At 26.1% G+C, this 24,981-nt stretch overlaps 2 protein-coding genes across 2 annotated transcripts; both read right to left on the bottom strand.

Annotated features, from left to right (window-relative positions):
• Positions 1 to 10,263: 10,263 nt before the first annotated feature.
• On the bottom strand, positions 10,264 to 13,582 carry LOC145834013 (nudC domain-containing protein 1-like). Its single transcript, XM_082941318.1, has 2 exons — positions 12,151 to 13,582; positions 10,264 to 11,407 (listed from the first exon to the last, which is right to left on the bottom strand). The coding sequence occupies exons 1-2, from the start codon at positions 13,331 to 13,333 to the stop codon at positions 10,719 to 10,721; spliced, it is 1,872 nt and encodes a 623-aa protein (XP_082797444.1). The 5' UTR covers positions 13,334 to 13,582; the 3' UTR covers positions 10,264 to 10,718.
• A 1,127-nt stretch (positions 13,583 to 14,709) lies between these two features.
• Positions 14,710 to 16,990, bottom strand: LOC145834112 (ribosome-releasing factor 2, mitochondrial-like). The gene has a single exon (XM_082941464.1). The coding sequence runs from the start codon at positions 16,850 to 16,852 to the stop codon at positions 14,798 to 14,800; it is 2,055 nt and encodes a 684-aa protein (XP_082797590.1). The 5' UTR covers positions 16,853 to 16,990; the 3' UTR covers positions 14,710 to 14,797.
• Positions 16,991 to 24,981: the final 7,991 nt, after the last annotated feature.

The raw sequence follows: 24,981 nt of genomic DNA, 5'->3' as shown, positions 1-24,981 counted from the left end.
GCGTGAATGTTTGTTATGACTCGAAGATTTTCGCAATTTTTCGTTACATATTTGTCTAGATGTTTTTTAAGTCCATACAGTTTGCAGCTGTGCAAGTACTGGTTTTCTCATAATTTAAAACATTTTCACTTTACTTTATATTTTTGCTTTTTTGTGCACGGGTGGTCTTAGTTCTTTTTTAGACATTTGAGCCAAATTAGTAATAACGAGGGCTTTTACTTTGTTTATTGCTAAATTTCTTACAATAAGTAAGTAAATGTTATAGTTTTAAATATTTAGTTGTACTTTTATGTGCTTAAAGAAAGAGAAATTTATCATTACTTATTTAATAGATAAATTTTTATTATCTACTATATAAGCTTTTTGAGAAAGGGTTTATTAAATAAGTGTTTGCAATTACTAGCTTTTAGTTTTCTAAAAATCATTGCTATAAGTTTAAATATTGAGTAAAGTTTATAACGTAAAATTTTTAATTTGTTTTTATTAAATTGTGTAGTAGTTATTTAGCAGAATTAAAATATACTTAAAAAAAGTATTTTCATACAATTTTTTTTTCTTGTCTGAAAAGAATAAGTAGAAGTTTTGTCTGTAGAAGTAGAAGTCCTGGACAAGACGTTAAAAGGTATCCGTGGTGTGTGCTCGATAACCGAAAGATTTTTTTGTTTACCAGGTTTTAGGACCAAATACTTTGAGCACTTTTTTTGTCGTTCAATAAACTATGCACAATATTACTACCATTATATTCGTAAAGCGCAACTTTACTTATCGTAAAAAACATGTTTAAAAAATTTGAATAATATCATTTACGTTTTAAGTTTTGTACTGATACTGCTGTTCAATAGTACTGCAAATTTCTGTCAAGTTTATCAGTTTTTTCTAAAATATTAATTTCAAACTATGATTTTGATATAATAATAAGTTCAGAGACTTTTTGTATTATTGTTTACTGAACAAAAGGAAAGAGCTTCAAATAATTGGTCCTATGATCTCTTGTAGAAAATAAATTTTGGTTATCAAGTCATGCTCCACTTGGATACAGTTTAATATCTTGTCCAGGGCTATAAAGTTATGCATAACTTTAACTAATACTACATTTTTTTCTAGTTTTTTTTTTGTTCATAATTAAACTAATTGCTCAATTAACTTTTTTTTTCCATTACGTTTGGATATTTTTTCAGAGGTTTTAATTTAATGTACTGACTAGCTCTTTGAGCGAAACTTAGTTTGCTTAATAAAGTTTTGAGATTGTAAAAATGTTCATTAACTAAGATTATTAACAAAAAGTTATAAACAACCTTTAAGAGAAAATCAAAGTTACGTTAATTTTAGTGGTTAAACTTTACTTGAAAGTATCTTAAACACTTTTTTATAAATAGCATAAACCGTCAGGTTTTTGTTTTGTGTAAAACAAAACTTTTTGTTAAATAAAAGATGCTATAAAAAAAATTGGTGACACTTACTGAAACTTATCTCAGTAGGTTTGCTATGCAGGTTTAATAAAAGAAATTAAAATTAAGTTAATAAGTTAATAACAGTAGACGAGTTAATTTTATATTAACAGCAGTTCTTAAAGTATTTTTTTAATGAAATTTCAAATATAGTTTATAAACTTAGATTCAGTTTAAAATCTAAAATAAAGTATAAAAATAATATTCATACATACCTATCTAGTAAATTATACGTTATACCTTAAGATAAGCTAAAGTTCAATTTAATTTTAACACAGTTTAAATGTCAATAGTGATTTATTTATCGTTAAAAACACTTATACCGTAAAAAGTAAATTTTTCGCACTTATTTTAGCAAATTAGTTTACGCAGCACGTCAAATTAATCAGATATAATTTTATAACTATGTTGTTTTGGTACATTTTTAATGTTAGAGTTTAATAGTATAAAAAGTGAGTAGTTTGTATACTAAACATATCATACTTATAAAAATATTTGTACTGTTTTATCTTAAGTTTCAATAAAGGTTATACAACTTTTGAAGTTGAACAGTTTTTGTATTAAATATTTTTTTTAACGACTAAAACTACTTTCTCTTTACTTATTAGTCTTGTAAAGCAGTTGTAAAATAAAGTTTTTAAATAAAAAATTTGCATCGTTTTATATAATTTGCTTTCCGATTTTTTTTTCATTTAACTTTAAAGTTTAAACTAAGCAAATAGTTAAATTTAAACAAAATTTATACTTTTACTTTTTTTTTATTTTTTAGTTTTTCATCACACAAATACTAAAAAAAATAAACAAATATTTTTGGGCAGACTTACATAAATGTTCTAAATATTTTTTATTTATAAATTAATTTTTACGTTTAAAAAAAAAAACTATCTTAAACAAGAAAGTTAGTTTTGCACTAAATTTTAGTTTATTTACCATATTTTGAAATTAAAACTATATTTCAAACATAAATAAAGTTGTTAAGTAAAAAAAAATTGAATATAAACAAAATTATGTCGTTAATTATATAATATATTTATATATGTATATAATGCTTATTGAAAAATATAAAAAAAGCGCTCAAAAAGTTTAGTTTAAGGACTTGGTGTACAAAGGAACCTATTGATTATCGAGTCGTACACCACATGCTTATGAAATTTTTTACAAACTATTAAAAATATTTTTTTTATTATCTAATTAATCAAATCTTTAGTAATAAAATAATCAATTAAACGAAATGAAAAGAAATAAATATTATGTTTGTACACCGTTAATTAAAATATGGGTGATTATTAAAAGAACTAACTAAAGAATAATATCTGTTTTTGATTTATTTTTTCAAGACTTTTTTACACTTTTCATTTTAATTTTGTTTGAAATTTAACAATAGTTTTTTTTAAATATTTGTTATTTCGTTCCATATTTAGCAAAATTATTATACTTATTACTATTATGGTAAAAAATATATTATGGTAAATCTGAATCATAATGTTTATTACAGTTTAACAGTTTTTTGTTTAAATTATAAATATTAAAGTTTTCATCGTAATTACATTTTATAACTATTCTTTTAAAGTGATCTACTAATACATAAATTTGTGTCGATAGTATGTAAGTTTCCATTTATCGTCAAAAAAAGTATGTTTTTTTTGACTTTAACTTTCTACTTCCTATTTTATATGAAGAACTAAAGCTAATAAAAATTTACTTATCTGTAATTTTGTATTGTACAAAACAACTTTCAATATAGTATGAACATCTGTTTAAAACTTTTACTAGTAAATTGTTATTAAATTGTTTTATTTTAATAAATTGTCAAAGTACTTAAAACCGCAATAAACGCAATATTGTATAGTTTTCTTTAACTTAGCTTGACTATTAATCATCTTGTCTTTTATTAATTATTTTGAAACTGCCATGGTAAAATCTAGCGACTGCGTCTTACAAGAATTTTTAATTCAGAATCATTGAGAACTCATCTTAAAATTTTGTTTACCTTAGCAGATAAAGGTTTAGTCAGTAGCAATTACACGCACAAACTGATTCTTGATTGTTTAATCGCTTCAAACTTCTTGCATTAAATCTCTTCACGCTTGCCTCTTACATTTTAATCAGTATTTAAAATCTACTAAATGAGCTAATTTTTATTTAAGACTGATCTTAGTAAAGTCTTAGTTTCGGATAACTTTTTACTTCTTAAAGTTTAGATTCTCAATAAGTTTTTTTTTAATTTTTTGAAACTAGAAACTTAATATAAAGGAGTACGTAAAACAAGTTAAAGTATGATTTTTTTAAACTCATAGAAAATATATAAAACCTAAATGTTTAAGTAAAATAAAAACTTTATAACTTTTTGAAATTTTAAGTAGCATTGATTGAAGAATTTCTTGAATTATCGTACATCTATTGTAAAGTTTTTTAGAATTCATTTTGACAACTGACGTTTTGAATCTTTGGTATACTTTAAAAATCAGTTTAAGACAGGACACATCATTTATAAAAGTAATCTAAGTTATTTTGATGAATATTTATTTTTCTATCTAAAAGTTTCATTATTTAAGAAAAATATTCTCAACTTTTTTTAATAGCTGTGTACAGTAAGTTACTGAAAAATGAATATTATGCACACTATACTATAAAAAACTTATCCGATATTAAAAAACATTATTAGTGTATGTTTGAATGTCTAAACATATTATTGAGGTACTACAAACTGTAAGTTCAAATTAGTTTTTCAATTATCGTTTTCATAATAAAGAAAAATAAAGAAACGTCATTTATAAAAAAAAATTTCTAACTTATTAAATTTTCTGTGCAGAGTGAAATAATTTCTATGCACACCGCGACAACCATTGATAAGTAATTTATTAAAAATTGAAAAACATTTTAAATTATTACATACTTGTATTTTAAGAATAAGTTTGTATGCACTGTTGGCTTATAATTTATTAACAAATACTTCGTTTTTTAAGGTTTTAGGGTTTTTATAAATACGAGTAATACTAATGTTATTTAGAACTATATTTAAAGATAATACTGTTGGTCATACATAAACTAGTATAGTTCGTATAATTCACAAAACTGTTTGGATTCCGTCGAAAATAAATGTATTACAGTTCAAAGGTACAAAATTGACAAGTGCAAAATTTGAAAATAAAAATATAGTCTTAGTTATGTAAATCGAATACGTAAATCAACTGAATGTTCTTTTTCAATTAAAAATATGAAGTAGGAGATATCTTGAGTAGGGTTTAAAGTGCTGTAAATTAAATATTGGACGTAATAGTTATCAAGTGAATGTCTAAAAGTATTTTTTGATTTAGATTTTATCGTAATCTTGATCATGCAAAAAACGTTTAGTCAATTTCTTTCAAAGATAAGACAAATGCAAAACCTTTCATTTGAAAATAGTTTTTCCTTAAAAATTTTAAAACAAATAGCTTTTCATTCTTTAATTACAGTTTTAAAACCTAGTCTTTCAAAATTTAACTAAAGTTGTAATTTTGTTATATTTTTTTAGATAAAACTTAACTTAGTGTAAAAAATTTTGTAACTAGTACCTTTTTCTTAAGAGTTTATATTCTAAAGTTAAAAAAAACCATTTAGTAAAACAAAAGTTCATTTATTTTCTCAAAGTTTCAAACCAAAATTTATATTTACCTGTAATTAACACTAGAATGTAAACATAAAATTAAACGTGGTTTTCGACGCTCTTATTTCCAAGCTTTGATAGCAAAAATAAACTAGAACAACTTTTAAATGATTTCTATGTACATTCGTCTCAATAAGAATCGCTGATAAGCGCCAATTGTTTTGTAAACTGAGCGGCATTGACTTTGTAGTGCCGTGTTACTACGTATCTATCATTTAAACTAAAAAAACATAAAACTAAAGACCACCCAAGCTTGAACAAACTTTAACATTTATCATTCGGTATAATAATGTTTTTTATTAATTTCAGAACGAATGCTTAGCTTCTGCAGCTGCGTAGTTTATAACACCAAAGTGATTCAGCTGATGTTTGGTTTTAAGCACCAATAAGTAAAATAAACATATATTCTTATTAGCACAGCAAAATATAAATATCCTAAAAAAAGAAATGATGTATTAAAAACCTAAGTTACCTTGAAAATTGTATAGTCAAAAAACAGCTTAAAGAAATTTTACATACAGTTTTTTTGTTTAATTATATCAAATTTATCTAATTAGTTAAAATTTTTAAGTCCGCTTATAAGTTCACATAGAAAATTAGTCATTAAAGTTACAGTTTATTGAACGATAGTATGTTTTTTTTTCAAATATTTTTAAGGAAACATTTTAGGTTATTATTTTTTTTTATTTAACATCAAACTTTTTAAAACTTTGCACAGTAGATAAGTAAATAAAGAAAAGTGCCTAAAAGACTATTATGTAATACTTTGAAATTAGCACTACAGTTTATTCACAAGTAATTTATATCACACTTTAAACTTTTATAAGGATATTTTTTCAATTTATTACTTTAGTAAAGAGTTTTTTACTGAAAATAAGTCACTGGTATGATCGGAAGAATTTTTTAGGCCTGGAAACAATTTTTAGTCCAACCCAATTCTATATATTTATAAACACACAATGTCCTGAACAAGACGCTAAAAGGTATCCGTGGTGTGCGACTCGATAACTGAAAGGTTTTTTCGTGCAGCATATCCTTGGACCAAATAATTTAAGCGTATTGATGTTTTTTTTTTGTTTAACAAAATTTAAAAGAAGTTGTTAAGTTTTATCAACAGTGATAAACAGTATGAGTGCATATTTTTGTTTGTTGATTAGGAATAAGCAAGTAAGATGAACTATTCAATGTAATACAAATTCAGTTGATTAATACAAGGTAGGAGAAGAGAGTTACTAAAAAAGCTTTTTAAACAACGTACGTATTGAAGTTTTAATTTTAATATATAGTTAATTAACTACTTTGTCCGTGAATTCAGAGTTTTTATTTCGGCAGAAATTTTTGTACCATAATTGATTTATGTTTAGTATAGCTCTTCTTTTTGACTTTCTGATGTATTTCGAATTTACTACCAAGGTTCGGAAAAATGTTGCAAAAAATTGCATTTACATTCGGAAACAAAACTTTTCCTACCTAGATTTAACAACAAGACTGGTAATAAATCACACACCTATCAAGGTAGTAAGCTATGGACTGACTGATCTATCATTATGTTTAAAATTTATAAGTCACTTTGAAAGGTACCAGGATGTTTTGAAAATAGTTTAGTGCTTATCATGGTCATATGTGATTACTGCTACCATTTTTATTTGCTTTTGTTTAGGAAGATTTTTTTGATTATCATTGAAATACTTTTTATTTGAATGATTCAATCACATTATTAAATAAAAAATGAATAGTTTAAATTTTAGAATAAAATATTGCTAAAGTTTAACGTAGTAAGAAGTTGTAACCTATCTTTCAAGTGTTCTAATTTTCGCTATTAATATTGTTTACTTCGATTTATAGCTGATGTTAGATATAGTTTTTTAGTTCTAAGAATGTTCTCTACTACACGAAAAGTTAAACTACTAGCATTAAATACTTTTAAACATTAAAAAGAATATTTCAGCGTATTCATTTTTTATGTCTTTAAAGAATTTAAAACTAATTTTTAAGTTTTTTTATGTTTGTTATTTTAGGGTTGTTAATTTCATATTATAAGTATTTTTTTAGATCTAAAAATGTTTTGTACTTCTCTTTTTTTTTAGTATCAGGATTAGATTCTACTTTCATTTGTATGTTGTTAAACAAATTTTTAAGTGTTTTCGAATAAAACTTTTCCAAGTAAACCTATTACTTAACTTTTTTTTGTTGAAGTTTATAACTTTAATTTTACAAAAAAAAATTTGCTTGTAATATGTTTTAAAATCATGAAGTGTAGGATTCGATAACCGAAATTTTCTTTTGTACACCAGGTCCTTAGACCTAAGGTAGGCAGCGTATCCATCTTAAAAATTTCGTCTGTCAACAGATACAATTTGGAAATCAAAACTGAATAGAAGACTTACTCTGACCCACTAATGAGCTTGATTTGTAATGAAGTCAGTTTATCATAACAAATAATCGATTAAAAAGTATACAACTTTTATATATATATATGTAACTAAACTGACTTATGAAATTAATGAAGTTATGTTTTACTACTGAATTAAAATGATTACTTTTTTTTATTGTTCATTAAATAATATTGAACGAAAAAAGCGCTCAAAGTATTTGGTCCTAAGACCTGGTGCACGAAAAACCTTTCGGTTATCGAGTCACACACCACGGATACCTTTTAAGGTCTTGTCCAGGACTATCTATATATATAATAGAGATCTATCAAATGTGTTGCTGTTATAAACTCCTAAAATTATTTGTAGAAAAATGGATAGAATAAATCTAATAACATTTTATAATAAGCTACAACCGTTTAGTTTAATTAATTACATCTATTAGACTATGGTTAAAAAACTTTTTTATATAGCTAGCCACATTAAATAAAAAATACTTTTGCGAGCTTGGTAATTTTTAAAAACTCTACAACAAAAACTTTAAAAAATCTTTAAAATCAAGAGTTATAAAGTGGTAAACTAATAAGCTATGAGCTGAAAATAAATAGCATATTTTGAAATGTTTGTTTTAAAATGTCCTGGACAAAACATTAAATGTATTCAAATGGTGTAAAACTCGATAACCGAAAGGTTCTTCGTGCACCAGGTCTTAGGACCAAATATTTTGAGCGCTTTTTTTCATTTAATAAAAATTAAACATGTTGTTTAAAATAATTTAATAACCTGATTTTAACAAATGGATACGTCGCGGGTCAAAGATTTCTGCTTGGCAGGCCATCGGTTTCCCGGCACTAAATTAGACTATTTATTAGAAGCTAATTCAAAAACTTATCAAAAAATTACATGGTTGTTTAAATGAAATGGTACAATCTTAACATTTTTAGATAAAATTTAGTATTTATCTTTCTAAAACAAAAAAGTGTCAAAGATATTAGTGTACGTTTGCTTCAGATTCAAAATAATTAGTTTTAAAACATTTGGTCAGTACTTTTTAACGTGATACGAATTTAAAGATTAAATAAATCTATTACGTTTCTACATAAGTGATTTAAAAACAATTAAAAACATTTTTGTAGTGTATCTACTTTGCTATTTGAATATAGCTTATGAGACAAGTATAACAAATTTTATTGGCTGTGTTGCATATATATCTAGTAAACAGTCTTCTATTAAGAGAATGCCTTAAAATTTTTATCTATTTAGTAATAAAAAATTTATACTGTTTCAATTATACAATTTAAGAAAACTTTTTTTTCTAGAAGTTTGATGATAACTTTTTTATTTAGTTGAAAATAATTGATGAAAAAACTTTTTTTAGAGTGTTGCCTTTAGAGTTATAGTGATAAAAATCAACTATATAATTTGAAAAAATGTTTAAAAACTTGTCATATAAGTAAATATTATTAAAAAAAGTGTTTATTTGAAAATAATACTTCTAGGCATAAAATAATTTTTACTACTTAATTATTTCAAGTTAAACAATCTTTATGAAACTGTCTAATGTTATAATTGTTTAAACATGTTTTAGTGTATCGACGAACTACTATAGCACTAAGACTTTGTCAGCTCTCTATGTTTTATGAATTAAAAGCAGAATTTCATCTACCTAAAACTAAGATGAGTTCGCAATCACACAATAAGCAGTACTTTGCACTGCACGACCATCAAAAACACTTTACGAGTCACTCCACGACTAGTTCCGTTCTTTTCAGAACTAATCATTCAGACAAAGATGCTAGAAATATAATTTTCAGTCAAACTAGCTTAGTACTGCCGTACGCGCAGCTTAGTTATTCATGACACTGCGTCTAATGTTCTATTTGACTTATAACTTTGTAATAATAACATACCTGGTAGTAGATTGTTGCAAAAAATGTTTTTGATAGTCGAGTGGTGCAGTATAGTGCTTATTTTATTTGATAAAAAAATTATCTCAAACTGCTTATCTTTACTTACCTTCAGTACATATTCATAAAACACGTTAGATGTCAATCATTTAGATCATTTTTAATGTTATTCTTTAATCAGTTTTAATAGTTTTCTGATTTGAGTTTTTATCAATTTTAGTTTAGGCCTTATTAGTTAACTTAAATCTAATTTAAATATTCGTAAACTTGACATAGGTATATTTTAGTAGTTTATTAAAAAGAATAATTTTAGTCGTATCTCAAATAATAACTTAAGTTATAAAAATAAAAAGGTCCTAATAAATAGAATTTTAGAAGGATGTTTAAAAAATAATAAGTGTTTTAGAAAAACGATAATTCACAATAAAATATTTGTAAAAGATATTCATTGTTTAAGTAAGCATGAGGTGAATGACTCGATGACCAATTGGTATTTTTTTAAACCAGATTTTTAGCATTAATTCTTTTTTTTCAACAAATTTATTTTTTACTAGAACTTGAAATGTTAGAATAGAGTTGTCATGCACCCGGTTATAAGAATCTTAATAGATTACCATCTGAATTTTGTATTTTGTAAACTATTTATTTTCTAATTATGAAATGTTAGTTCTTTACTTGTTATTTAACAACATTATGTATATTAATACCCAATATATTTATTAGGTTTATTTTTTAGTTCAACTGAAAATTATTTTTTTTAAGTTTTATTATTTGTAGCTTTGTTACATTTTAGTTGTTTGTTGACAAAAATTACAAAACTTTAGAATTATCATTAAACAACGACTCAAGGTTTTTGTTTGAGTAGTTTTTATATAAAGCAACAATTTAAAATGCGGGTCACGAACAAAATGCGGTCTGCCAAACAAATATTTTTTCCGGCAACGCGCTTAAAAAAAATATTGTAAAGCAAGTTAATGCTTTTTTACAATAAAACTTTATTAATATCATGCTATCACGGGAGATGCTATTAATAGTTGTGATGTAAAATTTAACTTTTGAAACCGATTACTATTAACTTTATAACAACTTGTTCTATACAATCTTATTAGAATAATTGAGTTTTGCTTGGAGGTACGAAGAAGAAATTAATTCAAAAATTAATGGAATTTAAGAAAAGTTTTTTATCTTTAATATACTTTAAATATATATATACATGTTTCTTATTTTAAATAAATGGTCAAAACAAAAAACCTTTGACTAATTTTATTTTGCTATGAAAACAAGTAATTTTAAATAACTTTTCATAGTTGTAGTTTTCCTGAACATGAATTTTTTCAAAACATTGTTATGCAGCTTGATCACAAGTCATTTTTAGTACAAACAGTTCTCCGGAAGTCAGTACGAACAACATTTCGTTTGAAGCGTGAATCCCGTGAATTGGCTTGTTTGAATCCAAAACAGCAGTCTGCTGCGTGGATATTTTCTTTATGCGCTTGCCTTCTTTTCTGTTTGTGAGCACGTTGGAATCGAGCAGCGGCCAGTTCTGTCGGTAGATGTGCAGACGACGTGTGTTTTCGCAGAAGGCAACGTAAGAAGAATCGGGCGCGAACGCGGTCATTTTAGCCGAGGTCTTGCCAGCCAACACGTAGCCAAAAGCATTGAAAGTCGCTTCGTGCCGCCAAGTCGGCGCTTCACCACTCAAGCGCGGTTGCCACACCAACGCGTCAACGTCGTCGCGCAACACGATGCAGTACGGAGTGCTCGATTCGACGCGCAAGTTACCCAGACACTTGTTAGAACAGATATCAGCGCAATGAGTGAACTTGCAGCTCGCGTCATCAAAGTAGGAGAGAGTAGCTCCAGCTTCGTAGTAGTTGTCACACTCTTCCATGGGATCCAAACAAATTCCACCGTGTCTTGGCAAATTTTCTGTCTCCATCGGCTCAGTCTCATCTGTTGTAGTTAAATGCTGGAGTTGCTCTCTGGCTTGCACCGTTTGTTCCTCACTAGCTATGAATTCTCCGCAGTCTTCGCCTAAAAAAGGTTTATAGTTTGATAAATTTGACAAGTATTGATACTGCAGTTTTATTTTACTTTTATTAAGTTACATAAAACACAAAAAAGTATTAAAAAAAACTACAAGATAAATAGTAGTAGATATATTGACACTTATTTGAAATTATTAAAAATTAATCTCAATACAAAACTTTTTTTTAGTGATCAAATGAGACTATAAACTATTTACCTACATTTTGCTCAGTGTAAATGTTAAAAGCTATATCTTAAAAATAAATAATAAAAATTCTTTATAAAATATTTAAACTATTTTTTTTTTCAAATAAATTAATAAGTAATATATTTTTGTCATTTATGCAAAATAAAAACAAAAAATAAAATTTAGTCTTTTGCATATCTACATAACAATACTACGATTTATCCAAAAAAAAACTTAAGACGTGTATATTTTAAAAACTTAATTAAGTTTTAGTAGAAATATTGTACATAACATAAATAATTCATAAGATTACATTAAACAAAGTTTTACGAATCATTACTTTAAATATTGTCATTTGGTTTATTTTGACAAATAACAAAACTTTTAAAACATTTAAATATCATCAACTTGATTACAATGTAATTTAAAATTCTATGATTGCAATTTAATTCCTTAGTAAAAACAACGTTTTTGTAAACGTTTACTGATGTAAAAGTGAGTGTGTCATTATAAAAATCAAGTCTGATTTACTTAACAATCTTATTACAGAATAAATACTTACCACTAAGTACTTGCGACCACCTACAACCTTCCTTAAGTTTTTGAATTGTTACAACTAAATTAGAATCTTGGAGAATCCATGAGCTAGCTTCAGGATCTGAAGGCATGTGTAAACTACCTGAAAGCAGCTCAACTGGCTCTGAAAGTAAATCACTTTTCACTGCTACAACTATATTACTAGAACTGAAGTTACAAACTACATGTTGTTTTGTTATATGCTTATCAACTGGAAAGATCATTTCAACATCTTCATCAGTCTGTTTCCATTTAAACGTTGCAGAAGTGCTTGTTTTATTATCATAATCTATTTTACTGACTAAATTTTCGTTCGTATTTTGTGAGCTAGTATGATTGCTTTTTGGTTTGTAATGGAATGGATGCTCAGAAGCTAAACTAATGCCTTTTTCAGAAATAAAAGTACTGTGAGAAGGATATGACTTGCCTTCAAATAAGCGAGATTTTTCCAATCTAAAATGAGCGCTGTTGTCACCGCTACAGTTTTCATCTACACTTTCATAACTCAGCCACTCAAGAACAACTACAGTAGGAGAGTCTTGGCTTGTTTTCTCAAATCCAGCGGTTAAAACTTCAACATAATTTTTGCTATTTTTCTCTACACAAAAAGAATCTAGTATCACACATGGGCGAACAGAATTATTACCATATAAAAGCTTCCATTTGTCACAACTTCTTAAAGATCTGTCACCAGACTTGATGATTGAAAACGCACCTGACCCATCACTTGCCACGCACAAGCTGGTTGATGGAAAGGAAAGGGAAGGAGGGAGTTTTTCGCTGTCTTCAACTATTTGATTTGAATTTTGAAGCTGAAAGACAGACTCCGGTGGGTCAATCCGTTCTTTCGAAACATAATAGCGTCTTATCCTCAAGGAAGAGTCAATGAAAAAAACATTTTTGGTGTTAAACTTGTCAGCAGCTAAGTAATTATGATTTGCAAAACAAAACGCTTTGCTATAAGAAAAGTCATGTTGTTTATGACTTACAACATTTAGTCCAAAGCTATAAGTATTCTTTAGGACTGGTATTGGTTTTAGCGAAAGTTTATAACAATCAAAATCAGCATCTAAAAGATGAATATTTGGTTTAAGATTAACTTTTGTGGCACAAACATCTTTCGACATGCTTATTATAAGCTTTTTTGTGTTAAAATCTGAAAAAATCATAACATTTATAAGTTATAAATATCTTAAGGTACTGACTTTATCTTTAATTAAATACTATTTGACTATTATAATATTATTGTTTATTGAAGGAGAAAAAAAAACGCTAAAAACATCTGGTCCTAGGACCTAGTGTACGAAAAACCATTCGGTTATGGAATCGCACACCATTTTGATACCTTTTAACGTCTTGTCCAGGACATAGTAATATATATTATAATAATTTTGATACAAAATAAATGCAGAATTTAAATATCGAGCCCAACTTAAGTGAAAAAATTAGATTAGCTTAGGGTTTTCACGGAAAAAAAAGTTTAAAAAAAAATTTAAAAAAAATATTTCGTAAATTTTACTTTCAAAGTTATAGTTTGCGTAAAAAATGTAAATATATTTTATGATCTATAAAACTTGGCTAAAAATTTTAGTGTTAAAAGAACTCACTTACCTGATTAAAATTCAACTTGAGTTTATAAAATTAAATAATAATTAAGGTGCGAACTAATTACTCTACTTATTACCACATTTTAGTGAATAAAAATTCCGACCTTATCAAACATTAATAAAGTTGTAAACTGCACTAGACAATATTGGTTTTGTAATGAGAATTAAAACCTTTTCATACATGTTTCTAAAACTTCATAACATTAACAAAACTTAATTTAACTCATCAAAATATAAATTTAATCGTTTTTAACAAAAGATCCTAGCGAAACAAGTTCACTGAAATATATTTTAATAACAAATTATACAGTATCCTTCTTTTATTACACTAACAGTTAATCCGTTAACACACAATACATGTGTTAGTGTAATAAAAGAAAGATACTGCAAAACTTAATATAATCATAGACAAATTAATTTGAAAATAACTTGTGTTTAATCCTATTAATCAAACTTCCAAAATACATGTTAAGCAAAACCTATTTAAAAAATTTCTTAAATAATTTAGTTATGTTGTAATATTTTCCTATAACATTTATCTTTAATTAAATATTTTAAAACATGATTATAATTATGCTATGAATTCCAAAAAAAAACTGTTGGTAAAATAATTATAACAAAATTATATAAGTCACACAAATTCTTAAGCAAACTTAAACGGTTTTCATAATTTACTAAGCAATTTAAACAATCTTTTAATTTTTCAATAACATTCAATCTTAGAGTTGAAGAACAATGAGTTTTAATACAAAATTAAGCTACTTTAAAAATACTTGAAATAAATATCAAATAATTGTAGGCAGTTTTATAAAAAGAGTACTAAAAATATATTCACTAAAAAATTAATTAAACTAAACTCCATATTGAAAAACAAACAAAATGTACACATTAAAGTATAATTTTAACAACTATATAAACAGACATAAATAAAAGTTTTAAAACACTCTGACATAATTTTTTAAACTTTTTAATTATACATGTATAAATTTCAAGTTTATCATTAAAAAAATATTATTGGTACTAATGTTAAGCACGTCCACTTAGTTCATTATTAATTCTGTGTAGTTGTTCAATGGGAACAGGCTCATACTCACCTAAGTTTAATGAAATATCTACCATACCTGAAGTAATGCTCCTTAACTGAGAAGAAAACCCCTTCATATCAGACACCGAAGCTTTAGCTCTGATTGTAAACCTATTTTCGTTTTCATAAGTTTCTTCATTTTCGTAAACTTCAGCATGACACTGAGCTAATAAGTTTTGAGCTATATCTATGTATTCTTTTGCTTGGGTTGAAATTTCAACTTTCATCATTGGCTGTACAAGAACACAATCTGCTTTTTGAAGTGCCTCTCTGACACAATTTGTAACAGCTGAGCTAATTAATGAATTAGGACAACCACCTTTAACTTCTAGCTTTTTAAGTTTAACTCCAACACCAATTATTGGGTAATTTAGAATAATACCTCTGTTACATGCAAGCAAAATACCACGTTTTGCAGCATCTGTGGAGGAATTTGAAAAAAGATTGCATTCAACATCTGAGAGTTTTTTTATTCTAAAACTTTTATTCTCTGAAGGAAATATTTCTACCCCAACTTTCACCTTATAACTTTGCTCAGAAATTGTTGTTTCATAAGTATCACTGTGTTTAGAAGTCTGAGTTGGAACTTCCCTATAGGCTACTTGAATTGGGCCTATATATGCATCAACTTTAAACTCATTTTTTATTCTTTCGCTTATAATATCAACATGCAGCTCACCCATACCTGACAAAACTATAGAGCCATCATCTTCTCTAACAAATCTAATTGATGGGTCTTCCTTGGATATAACATTAATGGCTTTTTCTAAAATCTTTTCTTGTGAATGGCTATTTGCATAAACTGTTCGGTAAAAAACAGGCTCTGGAATGGGTATAGTGGGCAAAACAGCAGCATCACTGTTGTTTTTTAAAGACTCTTTTAGAGCTTCTTCATTTTTTTTCTCTGTAAGTACAAGTGTGTCTCCAGTGTATGTATTTTTCAATCCTGATAATATTCCAATATCTCCTGCCTTTAAAGACTTAACTACTAAAAATTTGTCTGCATTTGCTTTTAGTAACTTTGAAGGAGTTTCTTTTTTATCTTTGTTAACGTTATAAACTTCAGCTAAACTTTTCAATACACCTGAATACACTCTAACAAAAGTAAGTTCACCTAAACGCTTGTCATGCAGTATTTTAAAAGCCATTCCAGTAAAAGATTTTGTATTGAAGTTCAAAAAGTTATGTTTTATGCTTTCTGGTGGAGGTAAATAGTTTACAACAGCATCTAAGAGTTGCTGAACACCAATATTTTTATGAGAACTTCCACATAAAACTGGAACAAACATCTTACTTAAGGTGGCCTTTTGAATAGCTTTAACCAAAACATCTGAAGGAAAACTTTCTATTGTTCCATCATTTTCTAACCATGTTTCAACACATTGGTCAAACTCTTCATCGGTACCATCCAATTTATCTATTAAGTCAGCTCTAACTTTAATAACTTCATCCCAGTGTTCGTGTTTTTCATTAATACTATTTGTTATAAAGTTTCTTCCTTTTCTGGGATCTGTCCAACTTTCATCCCAGATATTTTCTTCCATATTGATAATGTCAATGTGTCCAACAAAACTTTTTTTCTTCAATTTAGGAATTTGCAGTAGTAAAAAACTTGATCCGAGCTCAGATTTTAATGAATTAATTGACATCTCAAAGTTAGCGTTTGGTTTATCCATTTTACTAATGAATGCTATTCTAGGAACATGGTATCTATTAGCTTGTTTCCAAACTGTTCTAGACTGAGCTTGAACTCCTTTAGCACCATCAAAAATAGCAACTACTCCATCCAACACACGCAATGACCTTTCAACTTCCACTGTAAAATCCACATGACCTGGTGTGTCTATCAAATTAATATCAGTATTATTCCATTTAAAAGAAACTGCTGCACTTTGAACAGTAATACCTCTTTCCATTTCAACTGGAAGGTAATCAGTGACAGTATTACCTTTATCAACATCACCCATTAAGTTAATATGGCCAGCATAAAATAACATTCTTTCAGTAGTAGTAGTTTTTCCAGCATCTATGTGAGCAATTATTCCAATGTTCCTTAAATTAGTACTTTTGCTGTTTTTACTAAAACATCTACATGTATTTTTCAACCTAATATACTGAAAATTTTTTGGAGTACATATTGCTTTAAGATTTCTCAACATGTTTATTATATATCTAAAACAAGGAAGGTTGTTTATTTAGACTGATTAATACATAACTACAATACTTGTTATTACTTTTCTAAGATACCAAAACCCTGCATTTTTTTATAAAAAAGTGAGCTTTCTAAACAATTAGTGATAAAATTAGCAGATTTTTAAATTATTTCTTTTCAAACTCTTGCTTCTTTTAAAAGGTTTAGTTTATAAATTAGCTAATCAATAAATTTAATAAAATATATGAATTTATTCTTTCAAGAACTTATTTTACAAACCAAGTTTTGGTCAAAGACCTCGTCAGTGCTTAAATCAATCTAAAATAGCATTTAAACAAAATTAAAACCAAACAAGTTAAAACCAAAACATATGATAAAATTTCAAATATAATTTAAATTTGTTTTTTTTTCCATATAACATTTAATATAAAACTTATCTTCAAGCTATAACTTTTTAAATTCTAAATATTTTTAAGTTGTTTATAAGAAATTTCTTAATTTTTTTTGTTAATGTTTCACCAAATTATTAAATAATATTAACAAGATCCTCAGTTGTATCTGAAAATCATACCAAACACATTGGAGACATTAAGAACTATTTAAAGTTTATAAACAATATTTAACCACATAACGTAAAATTAATTTAAATTGGTAAAAAACAGCTTAAGGCTACTATGATTAAAATAATAGAACTTGTCAATAAGAAAAAAAAAATATATTCAAAAGATACTTTCTTTTTATTGTTGTTAGGGGTAGGGAGTACTTAAGTGATGTTTGCTGCACTTATGAGTCCATATGATTTGGATGTGTTTTTGCTTCATTAAGAAGAATCTGAAAAAAAAAAAAAAATTTAAGTACGCTTGCAGCCCAAAAAACTAATTTCAATCCCAAAAATCACACACTTTATGATTTTTTTACTTAAACAGTAATAAAAATACTTATACATGTCCTAGACTTATAATTTATGTCTTAAATGAAAGCTTATACTTATTGACATATATTTAAAGACATATTAACTGCTTTTGATGTATTATGACGCCATAATCACCTTAAATTTTCAACATTTGTCTGTAAAATGTAGGGGTAGGGAGTACATCACATTTTTTTGGTCATATTGTAAAGATCTAATAAGTAAATATGATTCGGTTGTGTTTTTGCTTAGGTAAAAAGAATCTAAAAAAATTATAATTTTGCAAAAAAAAAATTGCTGGCCAAAAAACTGATTTCAACCCCAAAAATTACATATTTTTTGATTTTTGGACAGCAACTTTTTTTTTTTTGCAAAATTTTAATTAATTTTTTTAGATTTTTTTACCTAAGCAAAAACACATTTTACCCCTACATTTTAAAGACAAATTTTGAACATTTAGGGTGATTATGACGTCATAATACATCAAAAGCAGTTAATATGTCTTTAAATATATGTCAATAAGTATAAGCATTCATTTAAGACATAAATCATAAGTCTAGGACATGTATAAGTACCCCTACATTTTACAAAAAAATTTGCACATTTAGGGTGATTATGACGTCATAACACATCAAAAGCAGTTAATATGTCTTTAAATATATGTCAATAAGTATAAGCCTTCATTTAAGACATAAACTATAAGTATAGGACATGTATAAGTGTTTTTATTACTGTTTAAGTCAAAAAATCAAAAAGTATGTGATTTTTGGCGTTGAAGTTAATTTTTTGGGCTGCAAACATACTTTTTTCTTTGAATTTTTTTTTTCAGATTCTTCTTAATGAAGCAAAAACACATCCAAATCATATGGACTTGAATGAATATTACAATATGACCAAAAAAATGAGCTGTACTCCCTACCCCTACTGTTGCTAAGTATTTTCAAGGATATTCCACAATTTACTCCTTAAATATTTTCAAATACTCACTCAATGCTTATAATTTAATTTACAAATCTGATAAACCATCATTTTCTAAACAAATGATATTTAAACAGTGTAAAGATTATATATTTTTGAGTGTTTTTTTTTTGCTTTATTAAAAAAGGATTTTCTGCACTTACAGGGTACTCACTGTTTTCTTCATGACGTGCTTTAGCATCAAAAATTGAAAAATGTCCTTGATAATTCTGTGAAGGCCATCAACTGGATTAGAGGTCGTGCTCTAAATCACGCCATTTTAAGTTGTTGTGTCAAGATTATGGTAGTGAACATTAAGTTTTACTTTTCCATTTGAAGGTTTGCTGGCTATCACGTGAAAGATCTTTAAAGCGTTTCTTGAATTGCAAAAAGAAGTCAGAGCTTTTCTTAAGAAGCAGGACTATGACCATGTCAAACAAATGGAGTCAAAATAATTTATTCAAATATTAGTTGATTTGAGTGACATTTTCAGCCATAAGAATAACTTGAGTTTTTCTATGCAAGAGAAAAATATAGACATATTAAAATGTTGTGAAGTGTTTATGCTTTCAAAGAAAAGTTACATCTCTGGTGTTGACAAGTTAAAAGAAGCAATTTATGAAATTTTTCATCACTAAAAGAAGTAACTGATAAAGATGAGTCTTTAATTCCAAGTGTGTCAGGTTTGCCACTCGTTTTTTCAAAAAATTTTCCAGGTTTCCCAAATTTCTTCCAGGTTTTTAAATGTACACATTTTTGGGTCTATTTTTAGTTTTAAGCTAATTTCTATATAAGAAACTGTGTTTAATAGTATAAAAACATTGAAAAGATACTGTATAGTTACTTTAAATGTGTTTTTTAATAAAAAATTTTAATGATGACAAAAAAAAATTATTTATATGATAGATATTTTGTGTCAAAGCAAAATTTTACTACTGAAATTGTTAAAATTATTTAAAATTCCAGGTTTTTCCAGGTTTTTTCATCAAAATTTTAGGTTTTTTCAAAATATCTCAAATTTCAGGATTTTCCAGGTTACTTACGCAGGTGCGTACCTCTCAAAGTGCATACCTTACTGATGTTTTTACTTTTTTAAAAGCATATTGTAGAAATTTGGACCTGTTAGTAAATATATATTGAATATCATATAAAATAGGAAAAAGTTCCTGCAAATAATGTTGAATAATGTGTGCCCCGATTCGTGTGTAAAACGGTTTGTTGTATTTTTTAGTTTTAATATATTTATTTTTTATTAATACAGTATACTATCAAAAAAAATGAAATCAGGGTTGCCACTTATTTTCAAAAATTTTCCAGGTTTTCCAAATTTCTTCCAGGTTTTAAATGTACACATTTTTGGGTCTATTTTTAGTTTAAAATTAAGTCTAAGGTAAAAAACTGTGTTAAACAGTATAAAAACATTGAAAAGATAATGTAAAGCTACTTTAAATATGTTTTTTATTAAAAAAAATTTGATGATTACAGAAATTTTTCATTTATATGATAGATTTTTTGAGTCGAACTGAAATTTTACTACTGAAAGTGTGAAAATTATTAAAATTCTAGGTCTATCCAGTTTTTTTAGTGATTTTTGTACAAAATTCCAGGTTTTTCCAGGTTATTTTTGCCTAAATTGTCAAATTCCAGGTTTTTCAAGATTTTTCCAGGTAAAGTGGCAACCCTGTGATATACACTTTTTCATGTTTTTATTTCAAATTATTCTTAAATAAATCATTGCATGTATTGCAAGGGGTGAAAGAACAAATTAAAATATTTTAGGGGTGCAGGCATCAAATGGTTGGGAACCACTGTTGTAGATAGAAGAAAATAAACTTTCAAAGCTATAGATAGACATTTATTAGTATACACTTACCATAAAGCACTTGTTTACTTCTTACATTTTTCAATCTTATAATGGCTGCCATTCTTAAAAACAAAAAGTATCCTGAGTTACTACAAACTAGCTTCAGTTAGATGGAGTATAATTTTTTAAGGTAAAAGTGTATAAAAAACAAATGTTTATAGGGAAAAGAGAGTGTAAACATAATGTAATTTTATATACCATTTTAATATTTGTTTTTTAATTAATCAAAAATTAAACAAAATATACTTGAAAAAAGTGTTTTTTTTTCAACAACAATTAAGGAGTTTAAACTAGTCTGAACTTTTCATAAGTTTAAAATTGCTAGATTTGGCTTTAATTAGCTTGTATCAGCTTAAGACTTTTGAAAAATTTTAACTGGCATAAGTTTTTTGTTTTAACATCAGAAGTGTGGTAACCCAGTCTTATTGTGGTGGGTAACTTGATGAAGATCAAAAATTTTTTCAACAATAGGTTGTTGTCATATTTGTAAGCCTTGTTTTCTATGTATAGTGGAAAAGTTTTGTTGTTTTTGGTCCAAAAAACTACCTAAAAAAGTCCACTTGAATTTTTAATAAGCTATAGAGTTTAAGTAAAACCAAATAGCTTTTATCAATTACATTCAAAAAGTAACTACATTTACTTTCATAAAAGGGGACTTTAATTTGTAAGTTTCAGAGCTTGATAATCTGACCAGGTTGAGTTAATTCTCGTTATTCTGACATGCCAAGCCAATTTCCAACCACCCACAAAAGGGTTGCCAGAATTCTAAATACTAAACAAACTTTGTTTTTAAATAAAATATGTATTTAAGTAGTTGTGTAGCGTTTTCTTACAGAGATCTAACAACTATTGCCACGCGAGTCATTTATAATAGATATATGAAGTTTTCTTATCAAACTAAGTTGACCATTAAAATTTAAGATGCTTTTTTCATTATATATTTAGGCTAGTACAAAGTTTATATAACTAAAGCCGTTGTCGTTTTCTTTTGTTTCTTTAGATTTTTTTATTTAATTTGACCTTTTAAAATTAAACTAAAGCTTTCATAAAACTAATCATAAATCTGACCAGGCTCTGTTTAAACTTTTAAAACTTGTCTTAATATCTACTTACACGCAGTAATACGTTTTTAAACTTCTTTTTGTTCAACTATATCAAACAAAATTTAAAAAAGTAGCATATGTTTCAAATATAAACAAATACATACATAGAGGTTTTTATATAAAACTTTATTAGTTTTAAGTATGCCAAATGCCAAATTGTATCTCGTGTTTAAAGTTGTACATATAAATAAATTCACCATTGTGTATATCGTATCTGGCTTTAATGCAATGAATAAATTTTTCTATTACTAATATTCTAATGTTTTTATAAATTTGCTCATGATATTTTTGACAGACTATTAAGGATTGGCAAAATTTACAAATTATATACATATTTAAATTCTTTTATGATTGAAAACTTATTTTTTGAGGTTTAAAAATGTAAAAAGTTTTTCCTAAAATTCATAATTCATACTCTTATCATTTTTATCGATTGTATTAGAAATATATTAGCTTACCTAAAAATTATCAAAGCTTAAATTTTGTAACGTTTTTTTTTTTTTATTTAGACTTTCTTAAAAAAAGGTACTTTTCGGAAGAAAATATTTTTCCTGCCGCTTAGGTACCCAATTTGAACACAGCGCAAAAGTATGTACCTAACCGGCAGTGCGTAATGCGTACCTAAGAAGTTTTAGTCATGGAAGGTTTTTATAAATGTAAAAACTTTTCTAATTATTATGACCGCATTTAAAATATACCTTAAAGCTATTTAAAATGTGTTTTTTTTTACAAACAAATGATACAATAAAAAAATATTATATGTGAAATATTTTCCTGTTTACTCTTGCTTTCTTACTTTACATGTAACAATAGTTTAAAATTCTACGCTTTCCCAAGTTTTTTAGTTATTTTGTTTGAAATTTAAAGTTTTTTTTTTACTCTCAGATTTCAGGTTTTTCCAGGTTTTCATGCATTTTAGCAACCCTGTATTACTATTATACTTAGAAATTATTAAGTATTTAAATATAATTAACAGTCATTTATATTATAATACGCTTAAGCATTTATTTATTTGATTCTTATACGCTTTAACATTTATATTTTAATCATGGGGTATGTAAATGTTAATTACATTGTTCATTATTTTCGTTTATCTAAAGTTGAATTAAGATTTTTATACGCTTTTTACGTTTGTATTTTAATCGTAGGGTATGTAAATGTTAATTGCACTATTTATTATTTTCATTTATCAAAATTTTGTATGAGCTTTCAAAAATATTTTTTATTCCTTATGTTTTAGTCATGTGGTACGCAAATTTGTTAGTTCATAACTTTTTCTGGCTCCTTTAGTTTTGTTATATTTGTTTTTTAATTTAAAAGTAAAAAAAAAAATTTAAGCAAAGCGTGTATGGCTTAAAAGTGCGTACCAAACCGGTAGTGCGTACTGCGTACCTATTAAATACCTACCTAAGCGGCAGGTTGCTGTAATTTTTAGGCTTGCTACAAGCCGAAATTGACCAAGCGTGCTGTGCTCATAAAAGTTAATAATGTACAAAATATTTATGATAAAAACAAAAACTACTTTTAGTGATGTAACAAGTTTATATACAGTTATAGATATTTAAAAATTTTAATATTTTAAAGACTGATTTTTGAGTTTATAAAATAAAACAAAATAAACATTTAAAAATAAATTGTAGACTTTAAAGGTAATTTATATACATCTATTTATCTAAATATAATTAAATGTAACTATTTTTAAATAGATATAACAGACTTTTATAAAATACTCTAACACTCCTTACATGTGCTAACAACTACCTTATTTAAATTACTTAATATTTGTAAAAAATAATTTCGTAGATTTAAAACTCATAAAAATTAATACAAAATAAAACAAATCGAAGGTTAATAAATAAAGTAACCATTATCAAAGTTAATTTTAATAATTTTTGTAAATTAGTTTTCTATTTGTTAAAAAAACAATTAAAGTATGCTTAAAGTACATCGTTATGTCAATCAATTTAGTTTTGTAAAATCTTAAAAATGTACAACTTTTTTTAAATTTCGAAAGAAACCATCAGAGTTAACATAAACCATGCATTAAGATACATAAAATATAAAATTTAGAAAGTCTAAACTAAACGACAATGTTTAGATTTTAATGATTAACAATTTTAAAAATGTTTTTAATGTTTAGTTTCATTACATAAGATAAAAACTTGTCTTACGACTCCAAATTAGAGTAGACTATGTAGTGAAAAATTGAAAATAACACAGTTTTATATGCCTATTATTATTTTTATTTTTTTTTAGATGCAATAATTTTAAAATAAAACACTTTAAAAGTAAATTGTGTTACTGTAATTGCTTAAAATTATAAAAAGTTCTAGTTTTTGTTTTGGTAAATGAAAAAATATTTGTCATTTACTGTACTTTTTTGTAATTAAGGTTATACCAACATTCTTTAGTAGGTTATAACTACTATGTTTCTTTGAAAAAAAGTTTTAAAATATAGTATGTTAGACGTTAAATGCGTTTTATTTTCTTTTATAAATGTTGTAAAAATTATATATAAGCTTTTTATAGAAATACTTAGATTACGATTAGTTTAACTGGTATTGGTTTTAGATTTCAAAACAAGACTGAATTGTTTAACTTTTAACAAATTAATTTGAAAGCTTGTTTAGTTGCCTGAGGGGGTTTGTGTACGTAGTTTTTTACTTTTAGTTCAAGCTATTTTTCATTATTAGCTTTGAAATACGTCTATGTAGAAAATCAATAGCAGTCTCAGTAAAAAAAATTTTTTATTATGTAAATGGTGTTTGTTAAGTTTATAAGCTAATTTCAGATAATATAAGTTATGTATTGAGTTATGTTATGTTAGTGTATTAAACTAAGTTGTGTTTATGTTTTTACAAAAATTGCAATAAAGTTTATAAGAGAACCAAAGAGAATTAGTATTTTAACATTTTCTATTGTGTTAATAATTTTTAGTTGTAGTTTTCTTTAAAATAACTAAGGAAACAAAAATAAACACCTGGTTTTCTTACTCAATTGCGAAAAATCTAATTAAAACTTTAGTTAATACTACTTTGTTTCTACAACGTATGAACTATTTGATTTGTATAAAAGTAAATATAATAATTTATTCTTATCATAAATAACTTAAATAAAATTTATGAGTCATACTAAAGTAT

The sequence above is a fragment of the Thalia democratica genome, chromosome 4, assembly GCF_965202585.1.
Source record: "Thalia democratica chromosome 4, ktThaDemo2.hap1.1, whole genome shotgun sequence".
Taxonomy (NCBI): Eukaryota; Metazoa; Chordata; class Thaliacea; order Salpida; family Salpidae; genus Thalia; species Thalia democratica.
The sequence above is the reverse complement of the archived record's forward strand: the minus strand, read 5'-3'. Positions and strand labels throughout refer to the sequence as shown.

Bases quoted from the DNA above. Each gene is read 5' to 3' on its own strand.
- LOC145834013 (XM_082941318.1), bottom strand. From the start codon at position 13,333: ATGATTTTTTCAGATTTTAACACAAAAAAGCTTATAATAAGCATGTCG. The intron at 11,408-12,150 runs GTAAGTATTTAT...AACCTTTTTTAG, and splicing joins GTGGTCGCAAGTACTTAGTG to GCGAAGACTGCGGAGAATTC.
- LOC145834112 (XM_082941464.1), bottom strand. From the start codon at position 16,852: ATGTTATTTTATGCTGGCCATATTAACTTAATGGGTGATGTTGATAAA.